Here is a 22,862-nt window from a genome sequence, read left to right on the forward strand (position 1 = left end):
AAGAATGGTGGGTTAATGGAAAGAATGGTTTGTCTTAATACATAGAGAAGTTCCTCTGTATTGTTGCATGTGTAACAGCAAGAAATTGTGGATTTGGCAGGACAGCACATACACTGCAACCAGTTGCTGTCCGTTTATACCAAATCTGGGCTTCTCCAGGTGTCCCACCATGGAGCCTCAGCTGGCTCTTGCATTGGGCACTAGCCACAGGCTGGTAACCTGCTCTGGAAGTTAAAGCCCCTCCTCTACTTGGGACTAGCCTTCTGATTAACATCATTCCTGTGGGAAGAGAGATGCCTGATGTGCAGAGTGCTGCTTCCCTGTGTGAGAATAAATGTTTGTTTTCCAAAGCAAATCCAGCAATTCCCGTCCCCCTTGCTTTAGATGTTTTCTGCACTACAAACATACATGCTGAGCAACCAGTCTTGATATGGTGGCCTTCCTGGCAAGCATTTTTGCCACAGTTGGTACCGTTGGTTTTGCAGTTGTACTTCAGGCAGAAGGTCCCTACTGATTGGGAGGAGGAATTTTCAGTACTGTGGGTAGGCCAACAAGATACTGGGTGTGCCCAAACATAAATAAGGTGCCAAGTCTACAAGGTGGTAATGGGGTTGTCACGTTGAAGGAAAAGGTTCTCCAGTGAATTAAACACTCCATGTGACATCCAATTATATTTTGACTTGTATTACATTTCCCTCCTTTAAAAACTACACATGAAACACTCCTACAATGGTCCACGCTTGCAATGCCTGGTAACATTGGTGGTAAAATGTAAAAAAAAAAAAAAAAAAAAACATGGCTGCTTCTCTTTTCTTTCTCTTTTCTTTCATCAATCCGAACCTGGAGGCATGTTGGATGTAGAAGTCTGGAAAACACTGTAGTTATGCAAATAACAAAGTGTTTGGCATCCTCTTCTGATTTAGGGTTGTTAAAGAGTCCAGCTATAAGATGTCAGATGAGTTTCCAAATGTACTGGGTTTTGGGAATTTTTGAGAGACTAGACGTCCTGCAAGTGTTGCAGGGATTCTGTTCAGGAACAGAACTATGCTTGGGTCCATAGAATATTAGTAGATCGGGACTGAGTCACTTGACCACCTCAGGACCATTAGCCTGAGTCCGACTAGCTATCTGAAAGAAACACGTAGTGATAGATTCCTTACCTTAGAATTACCCCCAGGCGTCAAGCTGGATCCGGAAAGTTTTCGTCAGCAGTACCCCTGTGCGTCGGTAGGTGGCGTTGTACGGCTCCGCGTCCGGTGTCATGTCGCGGGCAGTACTTAAATGGCACCCAGGTGCGCTGACTTCAGTTCTTTCTTTTTCTGCGCCAGCTAGCGCAGATCCGGGAAGAGCTAGTACCCCCAGTCATTTTTTGACTGATTTTTTTTTTGGGGCATTTTGTCTCCTTTTTTCTTGAGTCGATCAACTCCTGGTGTCGTAGGGGTGCCTGGGTTTAAGACCTGTGGGGACTGTCACCGCATGATGTCTGTGACGGACCCACACCGCGTGTGTCTCTACTGCCTGGGGCGCGACCACGACTCCAAGTCGTGCCCTGACTGCCGGGCCATGGTGCTGAAAACTTTGCGGGAGCGGTCCCGACAGTTGCTGGAAGTCCGGCAGTCTGCTCTGCGCAGTTCAAGGTCCCGGTCCCATGGGAGGTGGAGGGACCGGTCGCGAAGTCGTCTCCATCATTCTTCTGGATCTAAGTCTTCGCATTCTGGGTCAGATAAGTCAAAGCATTCCAAGAAGAAGTTGAAGAAGTGTCGTCGCTCTTCGACTTCCCCTCGCCCGATGCGGCTGAGGGTGCGGCCGGTGCCACCCCCGCGGCTCTGGCGGAGCCTAGGACGTCACCACCGGCCTACCTGCCCTTCCCGGGTCCGGCGGTTTGCTCAGGTGCAAGAGTTTCTTGCTGCCATGCCCCGACTCTTTGGGCCGTCTGGCCCTGCCTGTGCACCTCTGGGGGCCCTGTTCCATCGCCACGGGCTCCGGCACCGCAGGCCCCCATGGGCTCAGGGATTGGAACCTGGTAGACGCCGGTTGACCTTGTTACGCCTCCACCGACGTCGACCCCACCGGCACTGCCTCCGATGTCGCCCGCTCCAGGGTAGCCCTGAACCGGACACAGCGCCGGATCGACGTCGCTCTACGCCGCTTCCGACGGGATTGTTCCATTTGTCCGTTCTCCATATTTTCATCCTGTTCCACAGACTTCGGAGGAAGGGGAGGACTGGGAGGGGTCCGAGGACCCTCTCGCACAGGACTGTGCTTATGATCCAGACTGGGCAGAGGATTTGGGGGAAGCCAGTGGTCTTGACACCTCGCCTGACTTTGGCGTGCTGTCTCCTCCTACCGTGGCTACAGACGAGGGAGCCAGTTACGCAGTGGTGTTGCGTAGGGCGGCCAAGGCCCTCCACCTCCCTACAGTGGCCGTCAGGACTAACCTCCTGACAGAAGTGCTCCAGCCGGTGACAACTTCTTCGGAGACCTTGCTGCCCTTTAATGGCACACTTTCGGACGTTCTTTTGGGCACCTGGTCCTGGCCCAACACGGGCTCCTGTGCACAGGAACGTGGCCCGACGCCATCGCCCGGCTCCGGGCGATCCCCTCTTCCTCTCCCAACACCCCACCCCACGCAGTCGTCTCCCACCTCCAGGCTACCGCCGACCTCCTGCATTTGCTGGGGTTCTCCATCAACATGCCGAAGTCGCACCTGGTACCCTCTCAGAAGCTCCTTTTCATCGGAGCGGTTCTGGACAAGGCGCAGTTTAGGGTTTATCCTCCTGAACAGTGAGTCTGGGACGTTCGGGCTATGATTCCGATCTTTCAGCCCTTGTCCTGGGTTTCGGTCAGGATGACCCTGAGGCTGCTGGGCCTCATGGCCTCCTGCATCCTGCTGATCAACCATGCCAGATGTTGTATGCGGGCTCTGCAGTGGGACCTGAAGTTCCAGTGGGCGCAGCATCAGGGGGACCTGTCTGGACACGTCCATATCTCAGAGGGCACTGCACAGCAGTTGCAGTGGTGGCTCATGAACCAGCATTGGGTCAGCGGCAGATCCCTCTCCCTTCCCCAACCAGAGCACACGGTGTTAAAGGATGCGTCCCTCCTGGGATGGGATGGGATGGCCTCATGGGGAGGCGGAGGTCAGAGGCCTCTGGTCTCCGGCGGAGTCCAAGCTCCAGATCAACCTTCTGGAGCTGTGGGCAGTCCGTCTTGCACTGAAGGCATTCCTTCCCTCTGTCAAGGGGAGCGTAGTGCAGGTGTTCACGGACAACACCACCGCCATGTGGTATTGCAACAAGCAGGGCGGGCGGGGTCGTGAACCCTATGTCAGGAGTCTCTGCACCTCTGGACATGGCTGTAACATCAGGGCATGTCCCTGGTGGTTCAACCCCTGGTCGGTTCACTGAACGCCAGGGCGGACGAGCTCAGCCGCAAGTGCATGATGGATCACGAATGGCGTCTTCACTTGGAGGTGGCGCAAGGTCTCTTTCAACAGTGGGGAGAGCCTTGATTAGATCTATTCGCCACCGAAGAGAACATGCAATGTCAGCAGTTCTGCATGTTGGAATATCCAAGGCAGCATTCGCTCGGAGACGCTTTTCGTCGCGAGTGGAGTTGCTGTCTATGGTACGCCTTTCCGCCTATACCACTTCTGCCCAGAGTGCTGAAGAAGATCAGACACAACCGGGCCCAAGTCATTCTTGTGGCGCTGGGCTGGGCTAGAAGAGTTTGGTATCCCGAGTTACTCAGTATGAGCGTGGATCCCCAGATTCGTCTGCCCCTTCGGGAGGATCTTCTGTCGCAGCAACAGGGGACGGTCCTGCACCCAAACCTGTCCAGTCTCCACCTCCTTGCGTGGAGATTGAGCGGCGGCAGTTGATTCCCTTTGACTTGCCTCCTGAAGTCTGTGATGTCATTCTGGCAGCCAGGCGTCCCTCCACTGAAGTGGTATACGCCTGCTGGTGGAACAAATTTGTGGCATGGTGCCCAGCAAAGGCTGTGGATCCCCTTTCTGCCCATCTTTCCGAGGTCCTTTTGTTCTTTCCTTGGCCCGACAGGGCTCTGGGCACTATTAAAGGCTATCTTTCTGCCATTTCGGCCTTTCTCAGACTACCTGATCAGCCCTCTATTTTCATGTCCCCTGTTGTAGATAGGTTTCTCAGAGGCTTTACACACCTTTTCCCTCCTATTCCGTTTGTGATGCCACAGTGGGACTTGAATCTAGTTCTAACTCATCTGATGTGCGCTCCTTTCGAGCCTCTTTACAACTGTTCTCTTCGGCTTTTGACTCTGAAGACTGCCTTCCTGGTTGCCATCACCTCCACTAGGCGAGTGAGTGAGTGAGCTCCAGGCTCTTTCTTGTAAGCCTCCTTTCCTTTCCATTCATCCGGACAAGGTGGTGCTCAGGCCCCGGCCTTCCTTTTTGCCAAAAGTTGTCACGGACTTTCATATTGGGCAGACTGTTACCTTGCCCACTTTCTTCCCGCCTCCACATCCTTCCAGAGAGGAAGAAAGACTCCACCGTCTGGACTCAAAACGTGTGCTTTCGTTTTACCTCCACGGCACACAACAGTTCCGGGTGGATGACCAACTCTATGTTGGCTACGTTGGCACCAAGAAAGGTCGGGCGGTGCACAAGAAGACTATCTCCCGCTGGGTTGTCTTGTGCATCAAAGCCTGTTACTCTTTGGCTAAAAACGAGCCTCCGGCGGGGCTGCGTGCTCATTTCACTCGAGCAACTGCAGCCACTACTTCATTGGGACGGGGTGTCCCCCTGCAAGACATCTGTCAGGCAGCTAAGTGGGCCTCGCTGCACACGTTTACAAAACATGATTGCCTGGACAGCCAAGTCCGGAGAGACGGCTTTTTTGGCCATTCTGTTCTCCAGGACTTTCTGGTGTGATCTTGGTTCGCAGACCCACCACCGGGGTTGATATTGCTGGGGTATCTATTCTAAGGTAAGGAATCTATCACTACGTGTTTCTTTCAGATGAACAAGTTACTTACCGTCGGTAACGATGTATCTGTAAGAAACATTAGTAGTGATAGATTCCTTAACGCCCCACCCATCCTCCCCGTTCTGCAAACTGATTTCTAGGGTTAAGGTTCATCCCTTTCAGGGCCCTAGTTTCAAGGTACCGGTGGTCAGTATCTTGCATGGCTCTGCGTTCCTGGCGCAGAAAGTTGTGTACAGAACTAGCGTCTGCGCGCGTAGGCGGTGTGCAAGTACTGCCCGCGACAACATCCCGGCGATCACGATGCCAACGACAGAAGCTGATCCGCAAGATGCCACCTACTGACACGCAGGGGTATTGCTGACGAAAATGTTCCAGATCCAGCCTGACGCCTGGGGGTAATTCTAAGGTAAGGAATCAATCGCTACTTATGTTTCTTACAGATACATCGTTATCGAAGGTCAGTAAGTTGTTCATTATGAAAAGCCCTTTTATAGCCTAACCCCCCTCCCCTTCTACAGAAGCAAACTGATTATACAGCAAAGCTTCCTGGGATTAGTAGCAGACCCCATACTTTAGCATACACAGAAGGACATTCTACATCTCAGATACAGCTGTGGTCTTCTCACAGGAAATATCTCTCCAAGTGTTACATTACTGTGCATACCTGTATGACAAGGCGTACATGCTCGTAAACAACAGCAACATTCTTGGGTTCTGTCTATGTGCTAGTGCCTGACAGAACAAAATAACAAGGGACATTGTTGGTTGACCTTGTCGACTGTGTTGAGATTAAAGCCCAGGAAAGAACATAACAAGAAAACGACTGCAGGTTCTGTGTAAAAATGCAATGTGGCACAAAAGCAAACGTGTTTATATAGTAACGTGTGGAAAGCAAATGCGGTCCCTGTCTGGCACAGTTAGCCTAACATTGGGAAAACTACATTGGGCCATGGGCAGAAAACATGATACAAGCTAGCTAATGACACAGATGAAACTTACACTGGCTATCGAGGGTCTACAGTTAAATAGTAAAATATGCTTGTAGAATTCACCAAGTTCGAGGCATGTGGGCTGCTGAATTCATATCTGTGCATAGATCGCCGCCTAGTGTTGGGTCCGGATGTTTGCACGTTGTTGTCCTGGAAGAGTCTTCGAAGTATCCTGGGATAGGTGACTCCTCCCCTGGACTACAGTGCGCATGGGCATCCTCTCCATCCTCAGATTGTTTTTTTCCGCCATTGGGTTCGGATGTGCTTATCTTGACTCAAGTTAGGAAAAACTTTTTCTAGGCCAAAAGGCCTTTAGTTCGCGTCGGTACTGTTCCCGATCGGTATCGATAGTATCTTGTTAGTTTACTAACTTCCAGAACCAACTTTTTCGCTTCCTACCCGACCATCGACCCATCATCGACGATGGAATCGAGGACACCATTCAAGCGGTGTCCGGTATGTAATGCGAAATATCCCCACATCGACGTCCATCCGGTGTGCAACAAATGCCTTTCACCGGATCACGACGAATCTACATGTATGGCCTGTGCCCGATTCCGATCCAAGAAGACTCTCCGGAATCGACGAGCAGCGAGACTCGAAGCGCAGCAAGCGGCACCGGCCGACATCTTCAGCGCTGAGACCGAAGATGTCGAACGTGGAGAACCTACCCTCCAGCCCCGTTTCCGAACACGGCTCCGGCTCGGAAGACGTCGAAGAAAGCCTCTTTCGCAGAGATGAAGACGACACCGAGGTAGGAGACTACAATGAGGCCTTAGGGGCCGAAGAGAGTAGCTCCGGTGACGAGCAAGGCCTACCCGTACAGACTGAGGACATCCCAGTGTGCCAGTCTATGGCTCCGGTCGAGGGATCGCCTTCGGGCCTTACCCAAGACCTATCCCGCAGTTCTTCGGCCCTGCCCTCTGGCCCGGTCTCGGACATTCAGCGGCAGCCATTAATACTCAAAACGGCTGGTTTCCCTTCTTCGAAACCGAAACCTCTATTGGTTCAAATGAAACCGAAACCGAAAGTACCGCTGGTCGGATCGAGGCCCACCACACCTTCGACGCCAGCAAAACCCATCTGCACCGAGCGCACCAAACGAGACTTCGGTGCCGAGCTTGCAACGGCCGACGTCGGCGTCGACATACGGAAGAAGACCTTCGGTGCCACCAAACCTACTCGGCTCTCGGCACCGACGCAATCGACTCCGACCCCAAAGGTCAAACTGCCTGCTGCGTCTCACACCGCTTCGACAGCACCACCAAAGGCACACTCATCGAAGACGTCGACGGCCATTACCGCCCCTCGACTCTGACTCACCGGCGCCGAAAAAGTCCACGCCCGCTTCTACGGAACCGGTCGGCGCAAAGGAATCGATGGCGCTCCAGGTGCGGCCCGTTGCTGCGCAACGCACCAAACACAAAACAGTCCTCCAGGACACATCGGGCTCCGAGCCAATAAAAGCTCCAACAGCCTCTTCGGCACCGGCCAACATTACTTTTGGCCTGCCGCCATCCACGGCCCCGAAACTGTTCCAAATCAGGACGCAGGTCACCCACACCACGATCACGCCTGCCGAACGTTCTCCTTCACATATCATCGACACCGGCAGGATGCTGCTCCACAAAAGGAGAATAACTTCAGAGCCAGCTTTGGACTCCTTCCGGATCCCACTTAAAAGAAAGCTGCCAGTGGCTTCGGAACCAGTTCTTTACGAACCTCTCCATTCCCCCTACCAGGATCCACAGTCCTTCTCTCCCACACACTCCGACACAGATGTTTTGGAGGACTACATGGGTGACCACGTCCCCTACCCCGGAGACATGGACCCTGAAGGCCAACAGGACCCTGATCAAGCTTGGGATGACCCTGTCGACTCCGGTGCACCTATAGATGCACAGGACCCGCAACTCTATGGAGCAAAAACATCTCCCACAGAGGACACTGCCGCGTTCAACGCCCTAATTGAACGTGCTGCGGCCAATCATGGGGTGCAACTTCACTCTGACACCGTAGAGGACGACTTTCTCATGGACACTTTCGCATCCTCAGAAAGGAACATAAAAACTCTACCCATGTTGAAGGGTGTCCTCAAACCAGCAAAGGACATCTTCAAGGAACCCACCAGGGCAAGAGTAATAAACCCCAGGATCGACAAAAAATACAGATCGGCGCCTGGGGACCCCACCTACATTAGAGGCCAGTTACCTCTGGATTCAATTGTAGTTGCGAATGCTCGCGAGAGGGCACACTCGCAAACAACAGGTGATGCTCCTCCCCCGGACAAAGAGTCCAAGGTGCTAGAGACCTCCGGCAAACGGGTTGCCGCACAGGCAGCTAACATATGGCGTATTGCCAATACTCAGGCGCTCCTCGCTCGCTACGATCGAGCACACTACGACACATTAGAACAACTACTCCAACATCTCCCTGACCAATACAAAGAAGGTGCAGAGATCCTCATCAGGGAGGGACAGCTCCTCACAAATGCATCCATTAAGTGTGCACTGGATGCCGCGGATACAGCTGCCAGAGCCATAAACACTAGCGTCATGTTACGACGACATGCCTGGTTGCGATTCTCCGGATTCAAACCTGAGGTACAAAATAACATCCTCAACCAACCTGTCAACCCCGACTACTTATTCGGGCCGGAGGTTGACACCACACTAGAGAAAATTAAAAAAGACACGGACACTGCAAAGTCCATGGGGGCTCTACAAACGCAGTCCTTTCGGAGCGGCTCCTTTCGTCGCCCCGGAAATAGAGGAGCAGGTAGAGGACAGGGGTCACAGCAAACATACAACAAGGGCAACACACAGAGCACCTACGACAAAAACACCCGGGGTGGATATCGTGGCTCCAGCACAAAGGGCAGAGGACGCGGCTACGGCAACACCAGGTCCTCCCCCAAGAACAAGCAGTGACGCCCTCTCCCTTCCTCCCGACCACATAACACCTGTCGGGGGAAGGCTACAAAGGTTCCTGTCCACGTGGAACTCCATCACCACGGACAGGTGGGTCAAAGATATTGTCAAATACGGTTACTGCCTAGAATTAACCTCAACTCCACCCACAATACCTCCAAAAAACCGTCCTATGTCCTCAGAGCACTTAACGCTCTTACAGCAGGAGGTGCAAAGTATGCTACTAAAAGGGGCAATAGAGGTCGTACCCGTCCACGAGCAAGGTACGGGGGTGTACTCCCTGTACTTTTTAATACCAAAAAAGGACGGGTCGCTCAGACCTATATTAGACCTGAGACCCCTGAACCGGTACATTCTCTCCGAGCATTTTCACATGCTCACTTTACAACAAGTCCTCCCACTGCTCAAGCAGGGAGACTTCCTGGCCACACTGGACCTCAAGGATGCGTATTTCCACATACCCATTCACCCCTCACACAAAAAATACCTCAGGTTCACTGTTCAGGGGCAGCACTACCAGTTCAAAGTCCTTCCCTTCGGCGTGACAACAGCACCCAGGGTTTTCACAAAGTGCCTAGCTACTGTAGCGGCACATCTGCGGAGGCAGCACATACACGTCTACCCTTACCTGGACGACTGGCTCATTCAAGCAAAGTCGGCCCAACAATGTGCCAGCCACATGTCCCGCACCATTCACCTCCTTCACAGTTTGGGGTTCTCACTAAATTACCCAAAGTCCCATCTCCAGCCCGCACACGTACAACAGTACCTAGGTGCGACCATAGACACTCTGGCGGCCACAGCTCAGCCGAATTTAGTGAGAATCAACAGCATGCAAATGCTGATTTCCAAGTTCAAACCACAACACTCCCTTCCCGCGCGAGTGTTCATGCAGTTGATAGGCATGATGGCCTCCTGCATTTTCATAGTCCCACACGCGAGACTACATATGCGCCCGCTTCAGGAGTGCTTAGCACGTCAGTGGAATCAGGCTCAAGGACAGTTGAAAGACCTAGTGTTGGTGAGCGGTCGGGCATACAACTCTCTGCATTGGTGGAATCCACAAAACCTTTGCAAAGGCCGACCGTTCCAAGAGCCTGTTCTACAAATAATACTGACAGCGGACGCGTCTCTCCAGGGATGGGGAGCTCATGTACTCAACTACACAGTGCAGGGACTATGGACAACACAACAAAGGAAGATGCACATCAACATTCTGGAATTGATGGCGATCTTCCTCGCAATGAAAGCGTTCAAAGTACACTTGTGCAACAAAGTCGTGTTGATCCGGACGGACAACATGACTGCCATGTACTACATACTGAAGCAGGGAGGAACACACTCTCCACAGTTGTCTCATCTGGCTCAGAGCATGTGGAAGTGGGCCATTCAGAGGAACATGTTCCTCATGGCAGAACACCTCCCCGGCAAGGACAACCAGATGGCGGATCTGCTCAGCAGACACAGCCACCAGATGCACGAGTGGGAGTTACACCCATCAGTACTCCAACCATACTTCCAGCAGTGGGGTCATCCAGAGATAGACCTATTCGCCCAAGCGAAAACGCAAAATGCCAAAGCTTTGCCGCCAGGTTCCCACATCCGCAGTCGCAGGGCAATGCGATATGGATGAACTGGTCCGGCAGATTTGCGTACGCTTTTCCCCCAGCACCACTAATACCGCTGGTGGCACGCAAACTCAGACAACACTCACTGACACTCATCCTGGTTGCTCCAACGTGGGCACGCCAGCCATGGTACACCACTTTTCTCGAACTTTCCGTGGTGCCGCATCAACGGCTGCGGGTCAAACCCCGAGCATTTGACGCAGAACCATGGAGGGGTTCAGCACCCAGATCCGCAACAGCTCAACCTGGCAATCTGGCTCCTGAAGTCCTAGAGTTTGGCTACCTCAACCTGCCACCTGACTGTATGGACATCATTAAGGAGGCCAGGAGACCCACTACCAGAGCTTGCTATGCAGCCAAATGGAAGAGGTTCGTCATTTATTGCAATAATAATGACATCAACCCGCTAGACGCATCCATCCAAAACATTATTTGTTACCTATTACACCTCTACCGATGCAATCTGGCGTACACCTCTATACGTGTCCATTTGACCGCAATATCAGCCTATCTACAGACCAGGCAGCACCTCTCTCTATTCAGAGTGCCTGCCATCAAAGCATTCTTGGAAGGACTCAAACGAGTCATTCCTCCTAGCCACCCACCAGCCCCAATGTGGAACCTCAACTTGGTCCTCACACGCCTGATGGGTCCACCCTTTGAACCTCTACACTCATGCGAGATTCAATTCCTTACCTGGAAAGTAGCTTTCCTAGTGGCGATAACTTCTTTACGAAGAGTTAGTGAACTCCAGGCACTGACCGTCCAAGAGCCATTTATACAAGTTCACGCCAACAGGGTCGTACTACGTACCAACCCCAAGTTCATGCCCAAGGTGGTATCGCAGTTCCACATGAATCAGACTATTGAACTGCCGGTTTTCTTTCAAAACCCACAGACTGTCGCTGAAAGGGCACTCCATACCCTAGATGTAAAGAGGGCCCTCATGTATTCTATCGACAGGACCAAACCCTTTAGGAAAACACAACAACTTTTCGTTGCCTTTGCCCCACACCACAAAGGTAACGCTATCTCCAAAGCAGGTATAGCCAGATGGATCGTTAAATGTATTCAAATTTGCTATCAAAAGGCTAAACGCACTTTAACGATTCCCCCACGAGCCCACTCAACACGTAAGTTAGGGGCCTCCATGGCTTTCCTAGGAAACATTCCTTTGCATGATATATGTAGAGCAGCCACCTGGTCCACTACACATACATTTACCAAACACTATTGTGTAGATGTACAATCAAAACAGCAGGCAGCTGTAGGACAGGCTGTTCTCAAAACTCTTTTTCAGACCGCTGCAGCTGGCACTGGTAGCCGCCGCTAATAGAGGGCACTGCTATGTATTCTATGCACAGATATGAATTCAGCAGCCCACATTCCTCGAACTGAATATGCTACTTACCAGTATGCATCTGTTCTTGGCATGTAGGGCTGCTGACATTCATATCGCCCTCCCTCCTCCCCGGCGCCTGTAGCAGCTGCAGCTCTCAGAATTACTGTAAAGCATGGTCATCACTTTCTGGATCTACTCTATCACTGCCACAATGGCGAAAAACAATCTGAGGATGGAGAGGATGCCCATGCGCACTGTAGTCCAGGGGAGGAGTCACCTATCCCAGGATACTTCGAAGACTCTTCCAGGACAACAACGTGCAAACATCCGGACCCAACACTAGGCGGCGATCTATGCACAGATATGAATGTCAGCAGCCCTACATGCCAAGAACAGATGCATACTGGTAAGTAGCATATTCATTCAAGATTAAGGGCCCTCAGAATAGTAAAGCACCATGTACCTTATATGATATCTTAAAATTCACTCCAGGATTTACCCTAGATAGTAAATACGTAGAATATAGTAATTGCACAAAACGCAATGGCCTGCACTCAGTCATTTGTGCTAAAAGGTGAATTTCCTCATGTAGTTCATGTTTGTTAGCACCGTTCAGCTAGCATCTTCAGTTCCCTTTAGACCATACTAGGTAGAAGTGCCTTCCGCGAACAGACTGTACATCTATGGAACATGCTTGACAAGTAATGTACTTCTAACTGGATCACCCATGTTTCTGAAAAATATTGAAGACCTAGGTTTTTCCACAGTATCTGCAGTCACCATAATTAGTTGTTGACTTTACTAGCTTTCTCCACTGTGCGAATACACTCCTTGGAGAGGGCACACTTTATAAATAATCATTAACTTGATACTGGTGGGCTCAACACATGGAGCATGATACCAAATGACAGTGGACACAACATTGTCCATTTAAACCTTGATAAGGGAAGTCTTTGGTCTTTACAGAGGAAAACAATGGTAAGGTTTGAACTTCTGACGTGCTGTATCGCTAATGACCTATGCTGCTCAGTCATTGTGATCCGTATAAGGACGGAAAAGGGTCTGTTGGGCGTTGACATGCTGTACCATTCAGAGATTATTACCGTGCTCCATTCTTCATTACCCGACATGCCTGCCTCTGCCTTTTGGCCTCTGATAAGAGAGTCTGGTACTATTGTATCACATTACAGGGCTCTTTGGGTTGTAGTGAATTAAAATAGAAAGTGAGATTAAAGTAAAACAAGCCACATGATTATAGAAAAGTAAGGAAAGTGACGCTTGCATCATCGATTTCAGACAAGTCAGTCTTTTAGGAATGTAGCATTCAGTTAGCTGTGAAATAAGAAGGGAAAGAGTGCTGTATTCAGTGTAGTGGGTAGTAAACCGGAATCCCAGAAGCCGACTTGGAAATGAATTTGCTGGGCAGATGTAACAGGATAGTAATTAGATCTAGAGCTTAGGGTTTTTCGATCCCTATATCCAGTCCCTGATAGGATGATCACATATTATGAGGGGGACCTTTAGATATGGTCATTATGGTACAGACATCCTGGGTTAATTAATTCATGAAATGCTGGAGGTATGGACATGCGAGTTGGAAGAGAATGATATTCAAAACGTTGTGGACTTTTGATGGAATTTAAATATTTATCGCTTTGTGAGTGGCAGTCACTGAAGAGACTGAGTCTTGATCTAAATCTGATTAGGGCCCTCTATAAATCGAGCTCCGGCATAGCCATCAAGACTCCCAGTCGTCTATATTTTCCACCAAGGTGAAATTGTGTTCTTTACCAATAGCTTCTCAATAGAATTTTGGGAGGTGCAAATGTCAATAGTTAATCAAGACTTGCCCTGTTTGTGGATCGCTGCCTGCCATTGTGCGTAACCAGAAGGCAATTGAGTAGCTGAATGAAGAGCTGGAGAAGGTGCAGAGCTCCCATCTTTGCCCCGTAGTAGACAAGCCAACGCCTTTCCATTTACAGCGAATGTATTTATTCCATCTCCCTTATTGCCTGGTGTCTTTGACTTCTTGGTCAAAAAAAATTGTACATACTTGCAAAGCTGTCACTTGGTCTGCATCTCATCAAAGTTGGGGTACACCTTGAGTTGAGGACTAGCATAACTCCTACACTTGGTTTGTTAGTCAGCTGATCCATTGGCGTCCATTTGTTTAATACATTTCTGGGACTGTTTTCTGTCTTTTTTATTTTGCATGAGTTACTCTTTGTTTTCCTTCTCTCGTCTCCTTTCTGCCCCATATCCGCACATTTCCCTTTAAACTTTCTTCCCTTCCTGCTCACCCCACACCCCTTCTTCTTTTGCTTCCATCACTAGCAATCACCTGAGGGGAAAGAGCTTGGCGAGGTTGGTCGGATTCCGGCTGTGGAGCCTTTAGGACATTGCCTTTCAGCCAGCAGGTTGGGGGGCTCCGTGCAGGTATATGCAAATTCAGTGTGCACCTTATAGAGAGGTGAGAAATGGCTGAACGGTGTGAGTGTGTTTTGTCTCTTCACCATAGAGTGGACAACTCAGGAATAGTAGCGAATAGGGCGTTTGCCTTACTGAAAGATTTTGTATGAGTTTTGAGCCCTCACCCTTGGCATGTGTTAATAGACTGAAAACTCCTGTAAAGTTGGAGACAAGCAAAAATTTCTCTCCACAAATGTCACCCCCTATAGATACTGTTTACTGTACTTCACATGATACAAGATCTCTGTCTTGAGCCCTTTCTGATCTTTGAGAACCCAGCGAGAGAAGAACTGAAACGTTGGCTCGCATTGTTGAAGAATAGCTTAATAGCGGATGAAGTTGTTGCATGTAATACATGGAGGACGTTACATGGGTTCATTTTTGGTTAATGTCTTTCTGAAATATCTGTGACTAGACGTGAACATGCTGTCTAAATCTTTACTATTGTGAAGAACCTATTTTTTATGGAGTGGCCACTCAAGGCTTGGTGAGCGATTTGACTGGTTTCCTAATCAAATCTTAAGGTAGACTTCCAGTTGGAGGGCTTTCTTTGTGAGTGACAGTCACTGACCGTCTTGGTAGTTGATGGTTGTTTCGTATGGGCTGGATCCAGGAGTTGTGCTTAGGAAGAAAGAAGGCAGGGGACAGGTGGTGAGTGAATGGAGTAGGGTAAAGTTTGATGGATGTTAATTCGATTTCCATCGACAAATCAGTGTTTTTAAGTGGTTGGTTCTTCAGCTTCTTCCTGAAACTAAATGGAATTATGTTTGTCATGACGATATGACGGTCCTTCTAAGTGATGCTCTATACGTGAGAATAAAAGATTTAGTGTCCTTGCCCTGTTGGAGGTGGAGACTGGCCAAGCAGATTCCGATACTCCTGCAGTGTCTCTAAGGTGCCTCCTTAGATGATTTGGCCAAATAGTTCCTCAGTAGTAGCCTTAAAGAGTTGGACCATAGGTTCTTTTCTTTCTGTCCGAATTGCACTGCACTTTGTTTCTGTCAGTACTGTTTTACTAAATGCTCTACTGTTGCTTTGTGCTTTAATATGCAGACTGAAATATATGTACACGGGCTACAGTGCAAACAGGTCACCCAGGCATTTTTTCAAAATGCTAGTCATTGTCTATGGAGAGAGGTACACTTTTAAAAGAAGAAAGGGAGAGTGTTTTGTAAAAGTTAATAAAAAAAACTCTTGCTGTGCTCATTTAAAAAAAAAAAAAAGCCAGCTCAACCTGTAGAGAAAGGAGGTTCTTGTACTAACAATTAATAATAAAATGGTTTGAGTCTTCTCAAGTAGCTCCTACCTACTTAAAAGTACTTTAAACGTTTGTCTAATCTTTGGTAGATCACTGTTGCTTCAATGAAATGAAACAAACTCAGGAGACCTCTGTCTGGATGAGACCTGTAGCATTCCTCTGGACGGAAGAAATGTATAGAATTAAACATGCAGTGGGTGTATTCTCCCTCTCCGGTCTTCACTGACGAGACGATGGGCTTGTGGTATGTGGCAGGTCAGAGGATGAACGGTTCTAATTTTGGTAGCTTTTCTTAGTGCAAAGTTTGGCTCCATCCAGTTTTATCCTGAAAGAAAAAATGGTGCCTGAAATCATGGCATTGCTTCTCTGTTGGGAGCAGTAACTTACTTTGCCTGAACTGTGCTTTTCTGAAACATGCGTTTCAGGGAGACGTGACCCACTAGTTCTGTTTTAGTTTTTTTAGAGTAAAGCAACATGGCGGAACTCAGGACATTGATGACCTCAGCAGTGACCTGGCTAGGATATTAGTTGTTTGGGGAGATTCCAATTTACATCTGTTATACAGGGGAGTACTTGCTCAGTATTGTCAGAGAGATGGTGGTTCAGTTTACTGACCTAGGAGATCCTAAAAGATCTGTGGGTTGGGGTGGTGCTGATAATAGAGGAAGCAGTGGATTCAATGTAATTCTACACTTTGTGCCTGGATAGTTTAATCAAGCCTTGCAATAACCTGAAAGTGGCTAAGAGAAGCCCCACATATCTTTGGATTGAGAAGTGCAAGAGCTTCTTCATAAGTAAGTCGACAAGAGACGCTCCATAGCCTCACACTGCACCTCTGAGAATTGGAAGAGCACAGCTTTAAGTGAAGCGCTCACAGGTTTCTTCTGCCAGTCAACAGAGGAAAACGTGGAGCTTTTCTATTCTCTCCCATGATGGGTTGGTTCTTTCTAAGTCTCATTTGTAGTTCTTGCATCTCCCGCTGCTCACTAACCATCCTCATGTTTCACAGGTGATGAGTTCCACCAATGGCGAACTGAACCCAGATGACCCAACAGCTGGACACTCAAACGCACCTATCACCGCACCTGCTGAAGTGGAGGTTGCTGACGATACAAAGTAAGTGTTCCTCTTCTGCCCTTTCACTTGGATAAACTGTCCAAGGGGCATTGAAAAGTCCCAGCCGAGGTGCTCTGAGCTTGGACACTGTTGCTTTTTCGGTTTGTTTAATATTGCCTTGCTGCTCTACAGCCATGTTCTTCCGGAGACTCACCTCATTTTAAGGAGATGTTGCACCTTACAGTGGCAATAGCGGTGGCTTGAGTAGCCTCCAAGCTCTCCCTCTTACTGCCTTCTTAGGGTGACTTCTCTCTAAGGGATGGGAGAGAATGCAGGCTCAGTTGTCATTGACCTCCTTGGAGGGGTCACTTTTAATAAAAGAAGGAAAGACTAGCTTGCAGGCACATAAACATGGACCTAGAAAGACCAAGTTAAGTGTTTAAGAGCTGTTAACTTCACCCCTGTGGGTGAAAGGGATTTGATATGGCTGTTCATTCACAACCACAGTCTTCTGTGGAGGAACATCTTTCAAAGACCCGTGATGGGGCGAGAGAATGTCATCATCCGCCCCGGCCTGCCTCTGAAGTGAAGCCTCTCATTGTGAGGCAGATATCCATCTACATCTCTGCTTGTCCTAGATGGATAGCATCTTGGGGTGAGGCAGATTGTAAACCCTCCACATCTGCTTCACTCTTGAAGAGCTGTCCGAGCCGAGATGCATGTTTCTGCTGTGCTCTGGAAGGATACTGTCTTTCGCATGCTGGCATTGGGTATCCACCTACCTTACTTTTATGGTGAGGTAGGTTTCCCAGACATACACCACTGCCTTGCTCTGGAAGGCATTTGCTCCTTTCTGAGTGTGGATGGATTTCCTCTCAAGTGACAGCATTTTTATCTACTGCTGCCTGGCAGCAAAGGGTAGGCTCAGAAAGGGGAACCTGCCACAATCTGTGCGTGCCTCACTTTCTACGGTTAGTGTAACAGGGTGATTGCAGTTTGGCATTAATCGGTGACTGGCTGTGCTAGTCTAGATTTCTGTTGCATAGATTTGTTATCCATTTGATTTCCTTCTTACATATGTGGAGAAATTCAATATCCAATGCCTTGCTCTTGGGTTGAAGTGGTAATCTCTTAGCATTGAGGACTGAGTTCATTGTGCATTCATTGAATGGCTTTCTTGTGTGGTTAGGTCCAGGCTGGTGGGGTTGAGAGATAAGGTGTCTCTATTGTCTTCAGGAGCAACACCATTCAGATTGAAGAGAGCGTGTCTCACCCCTGTCCCCATTTGATACAGCCTGTGTGGACCATTATTGATGATCAACAAAAACTGGTGCATGTATTTTTTGTTGTCCATCACAAAATTGTATTTGTCAGTTAACTGCACTGTTTTTTGTCATGGGCATTAGAGCGAAAAGTACTAAATCTGGTTTGTTTTCCTGTTTTTGCAGGTGCTGCTGTTTCTTTAAACGAAGGAAGAGGAAAGGCATCCAGCGGCATAAATGATTCCCAAATGAAAGCCCAGGGACGCCCCAATATTCTCCGTAACTTTCTGGCACCAGTTTGTGCCACGTAGAGATCCGCAGGGCACTTGAGCCAGGGTCAAGAGACTGAAGATGGAGCAGTTTCTCACCTACCATGGATGGGTTTTGAGTAGCTGACTGTTTTTTTTTTTTTTTTAAACATTTCTTCCCGCTTTTCTTTCTTTTTTTTGCCCTTTCACTCTGTGGTTGTTTACACAGACAAAGCAAAACTTTTATGAAAAATACAGAAAGAGAACAGCCCTGGTAAAGAAATTGTGAAGTCCATGGAAAGCGTTCACAGGCCACAAGAAAGGAATATTGAGCTGCAAGTGACTTTCCCAATCAAGAATTGTTGGCAGAAATTGCAAATCAAGGGCCGCCCTCTTTGTAACACTTCACTGTTTGATGCAAGATGGCAAAATTGTTTCTGGCAGGGCTTGGTGACAAATTGAAGCGTTTGTCTGAATGTGAATTTAAATTTGATGCCTGGTACAGCCCCGAGCACATTGTTGGGGATTTTATCTTTTAAACTAAAAAAAGGAAAAAAAATCTCTTCCCAGATCCCCAAAAGATATTTTTTGTCTCGTTTATTTTTTTCCTATTAGTTTTGTATGACTTTTTTGGCCATTAAATATGTGTTCACACAGTGTCTGGCCTCAGGTGCTCGAGAGGTGGGGGAGGGAGGACATTTGTTTACATGCCCATCTTTGATGCACTTTTGATAGTTGTGGAAGGGATTGTGCGGTCTTGAAACTTTACTTTTAGGACTGACCTCTTAACACGTTGCCTTTATGGGTTTGAGGAAGCCATTTGCGTTCCACTATTAAAAATGGCTTCTCGGTGGCCACTTTGTCGAGACAAGTCTCTAAATGTTTGGATGGTCTAGGAGCACTATGAGCTATTCTTTCATAGAAGTCACCCTTTGTCTTCTAAGATCAGTGCACCAAGGAAAATTGGAAGTAGATGGCTGGCGTAGTACAAGGAAAAAGAAAATAAATTGTTGAGATTGTAAATTTCACATGTTCTCACTCCAGAAATTTTCCATATGAGAACTTCTAGGCTCCTGCCCTTTAGGATAAAACTTTGGAATTTCAACTCTGCTCCTTGTGAAGGGTAAGACAAGGCGGTCCCTATCCATTTGTCCCTTGAAGGAGTAACCCATTCAGCTATCTGGAGAGAGGCCCAGAGGGGTATTAAGAGTGGGGTCCATTCCTGAGGTAGGAACACTGCCTGTTAATGACCTTTGTAAATCACTGACGAGGTGACCACTGCAGCCATCTCTGACGTGGCACCTCAGAAACGCACTCTAGCTCTATTCTGGGCACATGCAAACTGTTCATGGATTCTGTGGTTTAGCCAGACCACATCCGCGCGTACTTCTGCCTTATCAAAATCTCAGTGCACGATAGATGCTGTTAACACGGGGGAGTCTGTCTGCAAGTAACCATTGGACCTGAATGTAGTCAGATCTGATTGGGATGTAATGAATGGTGAACTTTGTTTAAAAAATAACTTGCATTTCATTGGAATATTTGTTTGTACCCTAGTTCATTGCTCAACACATACAGCATCATATGCCATCTACTTCCTAAACACTTTCTTCTCAACTGGTGGATCTGTAAGTTTTGGTAAATCAAACCCATCGTCCTCTCTTCAGTGACCACGTGACATGTTAAAATTGGCGTAGAAGATAATTTGTGGTGTTTTCTTATTAAAGAAAAAAATATATAAAATAGATCTATGCTTCAGGTTTTAATGCAGAGAAAGTGTAATTCTAAGCTTCAGTTACCTTGTCTTTGCAAAGTGAAGGGTCTGCTGACAATTTATACTGAAACTGGTAGTTCGAGGCATATGAGCTGCAGATTGTACACTTAGCATAGGTCGCCATCTGGTGTTGGGCCCGGATGTTTGCAGTTTGTTTTTCTTCTTGGACCGTCTTTGGAAGTCACGAGTTTGGTGACTCCTCCTTCGGTCCGTACTGCGCATGGGCTTCGGCTCCATCCTCAGATTGTTTTTTTCCGCCATCGGGCTCGGATGTGATACTTCGTGCTCCGGCTTCGAACTTCTACGGTTCCAGCCTCGACGGAAAATCCTCGATTCTTCGAGTTCCTTCATCATCTTCATCTCTCGAAGCGGCACTTTTTCCATCCCGTACATCGACACCGGCCTTCGGGCCCTCCGCGACTCCGGTCCCGGCCGATGGAAAGGACTCCGTTTAAAAAGTGCCCAAAATGTGGGTCTAAATTTCCCCACACCGACCTCCATCAGGTGTGTAACCTTTGCCTCTCTCCGGAACACGAGGCTCGAGACTGCCCCGCCTGCAAGTCTTTTCGATCGAAGAAAACGATCCGAGATCGAAGGGCTCGACGCACCATGGCGCACTCATCCTCGACAGCTCCACCGGACATCTTCGGAGACGACGCCGAAGCTTCGGGGCAGACACACACCGAACTGGGAGAAGACATCGTCAGCGCTTCCGAGGCCGACGACTCCGACCTGGAGGACGTAACACCAGGACAGCGGGCCGTGAGTACAATGCCCCCTCCCAGCCCCACACCGAAAACCAAAGAGACTCCGGTTACTCCCTCGCCTGCCGGCCTGGGCAAAACCAAAACCAAAGCCTCGACCACCCCACCTTCGGGCCCGGTGTCGAAGCACTCAAAGTCTCACGGCAGCTCGGGATCGAGCCAGCCGACGCCCGGTGCCGATAAACACCACTCGGCACCGAAGCCTGCAAAATCCAGCTCGACTCCGAAACCACCGGTGCCGAAGCCTGGACACTCGGCGCCGACCAAACACAAACAGAAATCGGTCGGCACCGACGCTCCGGCGCCGAAACAGCATTCGACGCCGAAACACACGGAGACCTCCAAAAAGCAGGGCGTACACAGAACATCGAAACCTCCGGTTCCGAAATCGCCGGTGCCGACAGACGACTCGGCGCCATTGGCTCTGTTTACACCAGACCCTTTACAAAAGACTTTGTCCAGAGATCCAAAGACTGGCCTTTTGACTGTGATTACTAAGAAGCGTCGCCTTGAGGCTCCGGCTCCTCCTCCTCCACCCAAAAAGAGGGACTCAGCTACTTCTCCCCTTAGAGTACCCTCCCCACTGCCACCCCCCCTCCCACCACCACCCCCTCCACCTTTACCTCACTACGATCCGGCCCCATCCCCAGATCCGGATGACGGGGACCCGGACAATGACCCAGGGGACGCCCCAATGGATCCCACTCCACCAGGGACCCCAGATCCATGGGAGGATTATAATAACCCTGATGTACCCAATGTACCTCAAGACGACCTATACCCATCAAGGCCGTCTCCTCCAGAGGACTCTTTAGGGTTTCACCATTTAGTGCAGAGAGCAGCACACTACCATGGGGTGGACATGCACACTGAACCAGTGGAAGAAGACTTCCTACTGGATACATTTGATTTACAAGATCGTTCCACTGCTATTTTACCCATGCTTAAGGGTGTCACCAAGCACGCTACAGAGGTATTCAAAGACCCTGTCAGAGCCAGAGTACTAAACCCTAGAATAGAGAAGAAGTACAAGGCGGCACCCACAGACCCTGCATACATCAAGGGCCCTGCTCCTCTAGATTCCCTAGTTGTCTCCACAGCTAGAAAGCGGGCTAACTCCCAATCCTCAGGAGATGCCCCACCACCAGACAAGGAATCTAAACTTCTGGACGCGTCTGGTAAACGCACCGCCTACCAGGCTGCAAACATGTGGCGCATTGCAAATACACAAGCACTGCTTGCGCGATATGATAGAGCACACTATGATGAATTAGAGGCTCTTATGCAGCACCTTCCAGAGAAATACAAACGCCAAGCTCATGACCTGATACAGGAGGGCAAACTAATCACAAACACCTCCATTAAGTGTGCCCTCGATGCAGCAGACACTGCTTCTAGAGCCATAAACACCAGTGTCCTGCTTCGCCGCCATGCCTGGCTCAGGATATCAGGGTTCAAGCCTGAGGTCCAGACATCAATACTTAATCACACCTTTGACCAGCAAACACTCTTTGGCCCAAAGGTAGACGAAGCGCTCGAAAAAATGAAGAAAGATACAGACACAGCGAAGTCTATGGGAGCGCTCCAGACCCAAGCCTCTAAGCGTTCCTTTCGACGCTCGTCCTTTCGTGGCACAGGTAGAGGCTCCTCCACCGATAATGCCTCTACCTCCTACAAATCCCCTCCTCAAAATACCTTTTCAAAGGGCAACCAAAGAGGTGGTTACAGAGGCAACAACAATAAGGGCAGGGGCAAAACCAACAATACCCGTTCTGCCACCCCACCCGCACAATGACTCCCCTTCGCTCCCCCCAGACCATTCCACTCCGGTCGGGGGCAGACTACAAGATTTTATCCACGTATGGGAGTCCATAACATCGGACAAATGGGTGACCCAAATCATTCGGTCAGGGTACTGCCTCGAGCTAACATCTACCCCACCCAATATCCCACCAAGGCACCGTCCAATGTCCCAAGAGCATTCCACACTGCTCAAACAAGAGGTACTCTCGCTCCTCCAGAAACACGCCATAGAGCAGGTACCCGGCAATCAACGAAATCTAGGGGTCTACTCCCTATATTTCTTAATCCCAAAGAAAGACGAGACCCTCAGACCCATTCTGGATCTCCGGCCTCTAAATGCCTACATACATTCAGACCACTTTCACATGGTCACCTTACAAC

The 22,862-nt window shown here is 49.2% G+C and overlaps 1 protein-coding gene across 8 annotated transcripts in view; it reads left to right on the forward strand.

Annotated features, from left to right (window-relative positions):
• CSNK1G2 (casein kinase 1 gamma 2) overlaps positions 1-18,720 on the forward strand; it is a 151,679-nt gene extending 132,959 nt beyond the window's left edge. For 5 of the 8 annotated variants that reach the window (XM_085637563.1, XM_085637567.1, XM_085637566.1 and 2 more), the window contains exons 11-12: positions 16,584-16,690; positions 18,079-18,720. In XM_085637563.1, coding sequence (XP_085493689.1) covers positions 16,584-16,690; positions 18,079-18,133 — 162 coding nt within the window. In that variant the 3' untranslated portion in view covers positions 18,134-18,720. Of the gene's footprint in view, positions 1-14,181; positions 14,284-16,583; positions 16,691-18,078 lie in introns of all 8 variants that reach the window. The other 3 variants (XM_085637560.1, XM_085637561.1, XM_085637562.1) reach the window with 1 other exon arrangement.
• The last annotated feature ends 4,142 nt before the right edge of the window (positions 18,721-22,862 follow it).

The sequence above is a fragment of the Triturus cristatus genome, chromosome 12 (genome assembly GCF_964204655.1).
Source record: "Triturus cristatus chromosome 12, aTriCri1.1, whole genome shotgun sequence".
NCBI classification, from domain to species: domain Eukaryota; kingdom Metazoa; phylum Chordata; class Amphibia; order Caudata; family Salamandridae; genus Triturus; species Triturus cristatus.